The sequence below is a fragment of the Helianthus annuus genome, chromosome 9 (assembly GCF_002127325.2).
Source record: "Helianthus annuus cultivar XRQ/B chromosome 9, HanXRQr2.0-SUNRISE, whole genome shotgun sequence".
Classification (NCBI taxonomy): Eukaryota; Viridiplantae; Streptophyta; class Magnoliopsida; order Asterales; family Asteraceae; genus Helianthus; species Helianthus annuus.
The window spans coordinates 180,204,566-180,215,472 of NC_035441.2; the positions used below are offsets into that span (position 1 = coordinate 180,204,566).

Consider the following 10,907-nt stretch of genomic DNA (forward strand, 5'->3'; position numbering starts at 1 on the left):
TTCTCATTTCAACAATTTATTTCTGGGTATCAAGAGCAACTTTGTTTTTAGATCTTTTTCATAATAAAGTACTTAGATGAAATTATTTTTCAACTTTATCTTTTAGGTGATAAATAAAATTTTTGTAATCTGTTTCCTCTAGTAAACCAATAATCTATCCATCATACTAAACTCATTAAGAGAGTTCCCCATTTCTCCACTAGTGTCTCCTAATATGTGAGAACGCAGTGAGCATGATAGTGAGCCCAATCACTGCATACCTTCTTAATAGTGCATGCACTGACATCTCCTTAGTTATTCACTTGCTTACAAAATACTACAAACATTATCATTTAGTTGAATCATGTATCAGGAAATCAAAGTAGCCCAATCTATATACAAACAAGATTGGACAACGAATTCCTTGGAACAATATGAACAAATTATTTGTCCCACACAATGTATGTAGTAGTCCATCAGAGCAAAATAATTACGATATTGGAAGTTTACTCTAAGAAACCACCTTATAAAACAATGTATCTGGAATTAAACAAATAGTGATGAACTATAACTGATTACAATTTAGATGAAGCACCAGATAAAGCATGCTTAACCAACTCCCTTCTCAATATCTTTCCTGCTGGGGTCTTCGGAATTGCGTTTATGAATGCAACTTTTCTAATCTTTTTGTATGGTGATACCTGCAAACATTAATCCACACACAGTTAGCAACTTTTCTAGATGAACAAGGTGTAGATAATTGAGAATTTATGATCGCTTTGAGTGCTTAGTTGTGGAAGAATCTGGGTTTTCAATTATACATGCCTGTTTTGCAGTTATCTCCATGATTTGGGCCTCGCTGATTTTGCTTCCAGGTTTTCTCACAACATACGCCATGGGAATTTGCCCAGCTTCTTCATCTGGATATCTGATTTTATGTTTCAATGTCGCAAATAGATGTTAGATACGATTATCTAGAGGTGACAATTTCAATCCATTTAGTTATGTCAAACGGGCCGAACTAAAACTTTTATTTAAAGAAGGGAAACTTCAGACAAGTTGAGAGTTGCCCAAAATTCTATTTATAAGACATCCAGCCTCCTATGGTGGTTGTTTATACAAAGATATGGATTATTATTGTAACTATATTATTATAGTGATCACAACTAACTTACGGAATCACAGCAGCATCTACAACATCTGGGATTGATTGAAGGTAGCGCTCTAATTCAGCTGGTGGGACCTGCCATTTTTTCATTGTGATCATTAGATAAAAAGGCTACTTAAGGAAATGACAGTTGTAACATCCTAGATGCTGTGAAACAGTAAGGATGTATTAGTTTGAACTTTGAAGCAAAGACCATTCATTACCTGATAAGCCTTATATTTGATTAATTCTTTTAATCGGTCAACAATGAAAAGGAAACCATCATAATTGAAATAACAGAGATCACCAGTCTTTAACCACCCCTCAGATTCCATAGTTGCAGCAGTTGCTTCCTTATCTCTAACATAACCTGTTATTCAAACTTAAAGATCAAATACAAATAATCTTTTTAATCATTTTTCAAAGACAAAATTGCAGAAAACAACCTTTATGTTTGCCTCAAACTGCAATTTATACCTTTCACTATGAAATCGGCAAAAACCAGCCTTTATGTTCATTTTTTATTACACCCTATAACCTTTAGCACTAACAACGTCAAATAATTCAGTTAAATGGACTCACATGCCTTGCACGTGAGGGCATTTAAGTCTTTTAATATATCCCCCCCTCTCTCTCCTCGTATCTCTTTCACTATCTCAAATTAAAATGCAAACCAACCTGCAAAACATCAAGACTCACCCTCATGCTAATTCCATAAAATTCCCACAAACAAATTAAACATAAAATTAAAAAAAAAAAAAAACTTCAACAAACAACAATCAAATTTGCATGAATCTTGACATCAACAAACGACACCATTTCCCTTCTCCGGTAACCATGTCGAAGGTCCGGCATAAGAGCGCCGTAAACCCAAACAACACACCATCAACGGCCACAACTCAGCCAGAGCAGAACCACGGCGTCTATTGGCAGGGGCAATTGTTCAAGTTAAAGGTAGTTTGCTAGTATAAAACTCAAGCGGAATATATTCGATTGGCTTTCTTTTTTTCACTCAAGTAAATTGGTTTCTATCCTTAATTTGTTACATAAAAATATATTTTCTTTAACTGAGAAACTAATTCAATTATTAAACTACCAAGCCTAGGTACATGTTCTGGAAGACAAAATTACAACTTGTGAGCAAAATTAGTCAACTCTCAATCACGAGAACATGATTTAAGAATTCATTTTGGAATCTTATTAGTTTTCAATAAGAACTGACTAATATATTTGATGTATTATTATCCGGTCTAGCGGTTACAAAACGATGACGTATTGAATTTATAAAGTCAGCTAAACTCAATACATATAATATCAGAGACCTGAGTGCCGCATTTGGCCCTTGAGACATGATTCTGGCGTTATCCTTCCATCACGTCCGTACAACAACTGCTTAACACCTTCAATTTCGTTCTCATCGTAAACATATATCTTGAGATCGATATCGGAGCCTAACCACGACGGCGCCACCGTATGGAACCGCCGTCGTCATCGGAGAAGCGAACGCGTCAGATTGGAATTCGTTGGAGTAGAAGGTGGGAATGATTGGTCCAACAGTCTGATGGTGAAGAAGGTGAGTTAAAGGGATATATTAAAAGACTTAAATGCCCTCACGTGCAAGGCATGTGAGTCCATTTAACTGAATTTTTTGACGTGGTTAGTGCTAAAGGTTATAGGGTGTAATAAAACACGAACATAAAGGTTGGTTTTTGCCGATTTCATAGTGAAAGGTATAAAGTGCAGTTTGAGGCAAACATAAAGGTTGTTTTCTGCAATTTTGTCTTTTTCAAACCATCAAACTAGTATATAATAACACTATCATTAACAATATTTTCATTTTTGTTTTTCAGTCTCTTTATAACAAGTTGTTGGCCCATAATAACAACATTATACAGAGAAAAAGGTGTAGGGGTCTAGTCATAAGTCATTCACATAATGTTTACCTTTTCATTTAAAGCATCTTTATATATGAAAGTACAAGCGATTGAACTTTTAGGGGTATTATGCAAATTATGCTTCTTTAACTATTAAACGAGATACCACTGTAGAAAAAGGGCCAGATGAAACAGACATAATGCATGCATTCTGATCATAAAAACATAACCTATGTATAAGATTGATTTTAATATAAAGAAAAGAACATTGCCAACTGTTTGGTTCTTTTTTGTTGCGCCACTGTGGTTGAATGTTTAGACCATTTTAGTTACCTTCAGCTGCTATTAAACTACTTATTTACACAACAAAAATTAATATACGGAAAAAAACAGAATGCTATATTTTACATGAATGGCTCAGTTAAATAGGGGCAGAAAGTGTCGGTACGATTTGTGTTTGTGAATGAAATAAGATATAATCAGTTTGAAGTTGCTTATTTGAAACTGCTTATATCAAAAGGCAAAAAACAGTTTCAATAAGCAATACAAACACCCCCTTGAATACTACAAGCAGAAGATGTGTCACCTTTCATGATCATGGGCCCTCTTAGCCATAGTTCTCCTTGTTGCATAGGCGATAAAGCCTCACCAGTTTCAGGATCAACTATCTTGGCCTCCACGTTACATGATAAACGGCCGGCGGATCCATAGCGTTCACACTCATCTGGATTGCTCATTCCTGTAACCCCTCCCCCAGTCTCTGTCATACCGTACCCCTTTAAAATTTAAAGAAAAAAAAAAGATAGTCATTCGGTCATTCACCACAATTAGAAAAACTGAGCTCTGAGTATTACCCAATAAATTGTTATGAACACAAAAGTTTAACCACACTTGGGCAACCAGATCTTCTAAAAGAGCACAACATTTTCATTTTTTACTTTTTAATTTATTTTTTGTTTAATGTTTATTGTGAACAGGTTGTTAACAACAGTAAAACGGGTCTTGCATCATTAATTGCCTCCATTATTAAATCATGGCCTGTTTTCCCCACATGGACTGAAAACTCAAATTCTGATCATTAATTTAAAGCTTTAGATTTAATGCATCCCATCCCTGCATCCCATTCAGAGGCTGCATATTTTGAAATTTAGATATTAGGCATCCCATCAATGGACATCACCCCATTGGCAAAGGCAAAGTCTTTAAACACCTTGGTTGGGAGGGGGGATCTTGGGTTCAAGTCCCACAACAGGGAGGGAATAAAAGAAATTTGCCGTTAAAATTAAAATAGATATTATGCATCCCACTCCTCAGAATCCGATCTGGCCAGGAATTTGACACATAACCGGTCACATCTTATGTCTATTTGAACCAACTGTCTGCCAGAGGGACCAGATTTCTACTTTTGAAGATAAGACTAATGTTAAAGAAAAGTATACTTTTGTCCATTATATATTGATCCGAATCTACTACTAAATCTTAAACCCATATTCCTACCGGGCTGGACAATACGTACTAGTGTACTACTTACTGTACTCCTTTGTATCACCATACTACAAGCCGTTTGGTTGATATAAAACTAGTGGGTATGGAGAGCCTCATCCCCAAGGGGATGGGCCGTCACGTCACCGCCAGGGCTTGAAGGGGATGAACCTAGAGGGTGAGGGATGAACCTAGGGGGTGAGGAATGAACCCCTTTGTATATATATATATATGTATGTATGTATAGCTGTGTGTGAGTGAGGAGAGAGAAATTGAGGCCCGTGAACGTCGGCTTTTGGGAGCCGAATATGACATGACGGAGGAGTGGGGGGCGGTGTGGGGGACCGGCGACGGGCCAGGACGGGCCTCAGCCGGCCCCCATACCGTCTGGTCTAATGATATCTAGTCAATAATTTTGGCCTTTACACTTGGGCCACACAAGTACGGCAGAAAAAGATATAAATAAGAGTTAAATGCTTGGATAGTCCCTGTGGCTTGTCCTTTTTTCACCTTTAGTCCCTAACTTTCCAAAATTACAGCTATAGTCCCCAACTTTTTCAATTTCGTTCCCGGATAGTCCCTGATGCAGATGGGAGTTAGTATTTTCAGTTAAATGGGTGTGAAATGACCAAAATACCCTTACTATTAAAAAATATCATTTAAATCAATAACCACCTTTAATCCAAACACACCTCTTCTTCCTCATATTCAAATTCATCTTCAATCCAAACACACCTCTTCTTCTTCTCCATCTTTTCTCAACATTCATCTCTCCTGATTCACTTCGTCATTTCGTACAAGATCCAGTTAATAAGTTTACGTTGTTTGAAGAAAGAAGAAACGATTCTAGCAACGGTTCCGACCAGATATGTGATCATTTGATGACGAGACGGCGGGTATAGTTAACTGTTGTGATGGCAGGAGTGTGTTCCATCTCTTTCAACGACCTCTCATAATCAACCAGCTTATCAAATAGATTAGAAAATGATAAAGGGGTGTCGTGAACCTTTAGAGTAGCCGTTATGTGGCTGTATTCATCGCCTAGTTGTCGTAGGATGTAGGATATGAACGATCATGTTCTGAAAATCAGAAGTCGCAGTGGGGATTTTTTTACCAGTTAATTCTTAATTGTTCTTTGAGAAAGGAGTTAACAAAGAATCGTGTTCAAATGTTCTGAAAATTAGAAGTTGCAGTGGGGATTTTTGCCTATTTTGACCTAATTTTGTAGCTTTTGTATTTGAATAATTGTAATTTAGGAATTAATCTTTTGAAAGTGTGTTTATAATTTGTAACAGAATAAGTTTACATGTTGAGATTAAGAAGCAATATGGTTGACCTCAAAAAGTCAAATTGGAAGAAGAGGTGTGTTTGGATTGAAGAACGAATCTGAATATGAGGAAGAAGATGTGTGTTTGGATTGAAGATGGTTATCGATTTAAATGTTATTTTTTAATAGTAAGGGTATTTTGGTCATTTCACACCCACTTAACTGAAAATGCTAACCTCCATCCGTGCCAGGGACTATCCGGAAACAAAATTGAAAAAGTTAGGGACTATAGCTGTAATTTTAGAAAGTTAGGGACTAAAGGTGAAAAAAGGACAAACCACAGGGACTATCCGGGCATTTAACTCTATAAATAACTACAAACAAAGACAATGACAATGACAATGATAAGTAACAACTCACAAACGCGCTACAGAGGAGCGTGAATGACAAATACCTGCACAATCTCCACATGAGGAAACCTCACCGCGAAGCTCTTAGCCACTTCTTTTCCAAGCGGAGCACCACCACAACCAATCAACAGAAGCGAACTCATATCATACTTCAAAACGACGTCGGATTTCGCCATCGCCACCACGAGCGGTGGCGACACCGGCATATACGTCACCTTATACTTCTCCACCGATTTCAACATATTATTAAAATCAAACTTCTCCATCAAAACCAGCGTCTCACCGAGCGACGTAGCCCTAATTAACATAAAAAATCCAAAAACGTGAAATAAAGGTAACGGAAACAACGAAACCGGATGCGGTTGTGGAGATGCAGATGCATCTTCGTCTCTCGTGAATCTACTAATTTGTGAAGCGGAGGTTATCGCGATGAAATTCCGGTGAGATAACTGCACACCTTTGATTCTGCCGGTTGTACCGGAGGAATACAGAATCGCCGCCGTATCGGACTGGTTAACTTTCCGATGAATGACGCCAGAGCTTGAATTTTGTAACATTGACACGAATTGTGGAGAATCGATGATAATCGTACCTAACGGAAACGACGACGGTAGTTTAGAACTAACGGCGGATGTAGCGAAGGCGATTACAGGATTACTAATCCGAACAAGGTCAGTTAACTCCGATTTGGTTGAAACCGGATTAACAGGTGAAATAGTGACGCCTAGGGCTAGAAGAGAGAAATATAATACCGGAATGTGTAAGGAAGTTGGAGATAGGATCAGTGCAACTTGATTTTTAACATGTGGTGGAAGAATTGTGGCGAGTGAGGCGGTTAGAGAGTGAGTTTGACGGATGAAATCGGAGTAGGAGAGGCGGTGGCCGGTGGTGGAGTCGATGAGGAAATCGGTATTGGGGGAGAATGTAGGGTTGGATTGGAGGAGGGAGAGTGTGTAGTCGGTGATGGAGAGTGGTTGTGATGGTGGAGGGAGAGGTGCCGGAGGGCGGAGGCTGTGGAAGATTTTGGTGGTGGAATTGAAGCCGTTACGGGGATCTACGGAGGTTGTATTCGCCATTGATGTGTTGGTGGTGGTGGTGGTGGTGGTGGGGCAGTTCTATGATATGTGAAATACGAGTAGAAGATTATAGGGAAGATGAGAAGTGCAGATTTGATTTGTGCGCTTTGGATTAGAAATTTTAGAAAGTCGACATTTATTATATGGAATGTATACGTATAAAAATATAGAGAAAATAATGTAGTTTAGGAAAAAATAGAGTTAATATTCATGGATCCCTCTTTTCTATCTCTTTCTATACATATATAAATATATATATATATAGAGAGAGACAATGAAAAAAGGGTGTGAAAATAAGATTTAGACCACCCTTAGACCATGTGTAGTGGTAACAACTTATAATGCCCTCACTATGGGGCATTATCCGACACGTGACGTCCTAGTCATTAATGGGGCATTATAGCAAAAGTGGCGTAGTGGGACATTATGCCAATAACCCCATTCAATCATTTAAAAGGATAAAAAAAAAAAAAGTAAAATGCCCATAGTCAAACATGTCAGACATCTTTACACTTGTCAAAAACAAAAAGCAAGTAAAATGCCCATAGTCAAACATGTCAGACATCTTGAGCGTTTTAAATAAAACGCTGGGGAAGTTTTTTTTTCAAATATAACGCCTTAAAACGCCCTATGTAATGGGGCTGGGGGCGGTTTTTTTCAACTTTTTTTTTAAAAATCACGCCCCACTACAGGTGGTCTTAGTAGGTTTTTTTTTTTGCTTTTTTTTCCAAAAGAAAGCCTCATAATACCCTCTACCGCATCATAGGCGTTTTTCTACAAATTTTTTTGTTGAGACGTTCCAAAATCGAGATTCTTTTGTCCAATCATACCGTTCCAAATCAAACTAATCCCAGTTTTAATTAAAAAATAAAAAAAAATAATGGATAATAATTGTAGGGCATTATTAAGCATTATACTACTACATCTATTTTAATCAAATGTCCCTATGATACTTTATTGCTGACTTAACCACTATATAACGGATAATGCCCAAAGATAAGGAATTGGCTGTGTAAAAATAATGGAAGCCAGAAAAAAATGGGAAAGAGAAAAATTACATTGGTTAAACAACATGGCCATTACGTGTGACGTGTGCAAAAAGAAGTATTATTCCAAGGAGAATTTTAGTTTAAGAGCTTCCGATTCTAATATTTAAATCACATTGACCAAACCCCTTCTATGTTCCCACTTCCTAATCATATGTCAAACACCTTTATATAGGCCGCCAAGGCGAGGTCATATTTGGATTGGCTTATTTTATTTATTTATTTTTTTTTAACGGCCGATGAATCCTTCCAATGGAATACTAACGAAATTCGTCATATCGGGATATACTCGCCTCCGAACTGAGGAAAACCCTCACCTAGGCCGAAGCACGTGAACACTCGCCCGAAGGCACGACAGTGCGGTGAAGTAAACCCGCTCAATTCAAGGATCGAACTAACGATCTCCACCTATTCGCCTAGTCTCCCATTATCACCAGGTGCCGCAGAAAATAATGGAGAGGGCAGGAATCGAACTTGGGTCCCTTAGAACACTAAGTCTCTCCCTTACCACTCCACCACCACCTCATTGGCTAATTTTTTTTATTACTTGTTGAGTTTTTGAAAAAAAGATTTTTATGAAATGGTGTTTGGATAATAAGGTGAAAATGAGCCTTTTAAGCATTGAAAATGAGAAATGAAAAAGTCATTCCGTTGTTACTTTTCCAAAAAGAAAATAAGTAGTTTTAAATGTAAATAACGAGAAATGGAAAAAACTCATCCAAACATGTCCTAAATCCAAAAGTTAAAAGTGAGAGTTGTAGATATTAGTTTTTGTCCAGTAGCTAGACTTATGTGCCTTGTATAGGTCTAAAATGGGCGTATAGCCCTTTGTATAAGCTTCGTACATGCTAACATTGTAACGCTCCGCATTTTTGTACTTTCCATAATTAGAAACCGTCGCTTGTATTTCTATTTTTTGAAGTCTTGTATTCTTGTAATCATTCCTTCGTTGTAAAATCCAAGACTTGGATCACAATGAAATTCGTGTTTTTCTTACATTCATGTTATACACGCTTTATACATGTTCATACGTTCAAATCAATTAATCACGTGACACTTTATTAACAATTTGTGCTAAATACGTTAAACATGCAAACACGTGACTTATATATGCAACTTATACAAATTTGATATTTAAACATGCTTAATTATACTTGGTTACATTTGTTTTATGATTCTATTTCATTACATACCCTTAAATATATTCATTATGCATAAAATACCTTGAAAATGCATTAAAAACACCTAAAATGGAAGTTTAAGGACTAAAATTGACAAAATATCAAACATTTGGCTAGCCATGGACCCTCATCGACCGCGACCCGGGGGTCTTTGCTGCCTTGCGACCCGCGAACAAGCAGGATCCGCAGACCAGCTAATCAGGTCGTGGATTGGGCCAATTTTGTTGTGTTTTATCGTGTTTCTTATATTAATTTCTATCGTGGCGGAATTTCCTATAAAAACTTTGTCTCCATTAGTCACCTCCTTGAAGGTGCTAAAAAGACTTTTGTCAAAGCACACATGACCGGTAACCCCCGTATCAACCCACCAATCCTTGTGATTTTGCCCAACCAAGTTAACTTCAGTGACCAAAATCGAGAGGTCCGTGATCATAGCAACGAGGTTATCAACCTCACGAACCATGTTCACTTGTCGAGCATTTTCTTTCTTTGGAAGCTTGCATTCGTTGGCCCTATGACCTTGCTTTTGACAATTGTAACAAGTTCCTTGAAACTTCTTCTTCCCAACTCCCCCTTTAGGACCAAGGTTGGAGCGTTTCCCATGAATCTTCTTTCCACCCTTTCCACCGTTCTTGTTTCCCTTTGAAGATTGGCCATGTTCAACAACATTGGCCTTTGCTGTTCCAGGACCATCAATCATTTTCAGAGCAACTTTGTTATCTTCTTCAATACGAAGGTGAACAATAAGATCTTCTATGGTCATTTCCTTTCGTTTATACTTGAGATAGTTCTTGAAATCAACCCAGCTTAGTGGTAGCTTTTCGCAACTTGGAATATCTCGTTGAGCACCATTCATTTCGCATGAATATCGCAACAGCAGAAGTCGCGGTCTGTTGTTCCCAGGGTACGCCGGTTAGTAATATGAAACACAGTGCAGGAACAATTAATAAAATAATCTATTTAAGTATTTTAGTAATAACCATGCTTGTGTTTGACACATTTCCCTTAAACAGATTCGCAGTCTGTTGTTCCCAGGGAAGGAGATGAGATGTTCTGGTGTGTCTAAACTGATTCGTTTGATTTGGTTTTATAGCCATAGAACCATAACCGAATTGCAAAAACTGCCTCACGCGGGCCCGCGTTTTCGGAGCTGCATTCGTGTCTGCGGGATATGCGGGCACGCACGAGTTCAATTAAATTCCAGTTCAGAAAACCATTTTTTGCACAACTGATGTAGCGTGTGTTATGATAACGAAGAACAAATCACGTTGATTCTGCGAATACCCGTGATGATCTTTCCCAAACCCTCAAAATTCAACCCAAAGGGCAGAGAATTTGAAGTGAAAAATGAGTAAATTCGAAATTGATTTCTCACCATCCAACTTACAAGAGAAACATATAAATAAAGACAGAAATTCGAAATGGGCCACAAAAAAGCCATGGGC

General features: G+C 37.8%; 1 protein-coding gene across 1 annotated transcript; it reads right to left on the bottom strand.

The window, feature by feature from the left end:
• Positions 1 to 348: 348 nt before the first annotated feature.
• LOC110879885 (4-coumarate--CoA ligase-like 9) lies at positions 349 to 7,447 on the bottom strand. The gene is made up of 6 exons (XM_022128416.2): positions 6,204 to 7,447; positions 3,587 to 3,776; positions 1,351 to 1,496; positions 1,155 to 1,222; positions 805 to 907; positions 349 to 680 (listed from the first exon to the last, which is right to left on the bottom strand). Exons 1-6 carry the CDS (start codon positions 7,233 to 7,235, stop codon positions 555 to 557), a joined length of 1,665 nt encoding a protein of 554 aa, XP_021984108.1. The 5' UTR covers positions 7,236 to 7,447; the 3' UTR covers positions 349 to 554.
• Between the last annotated feature and the right edge of the window lie 3,460 nt (positions 7,448 to 10,907).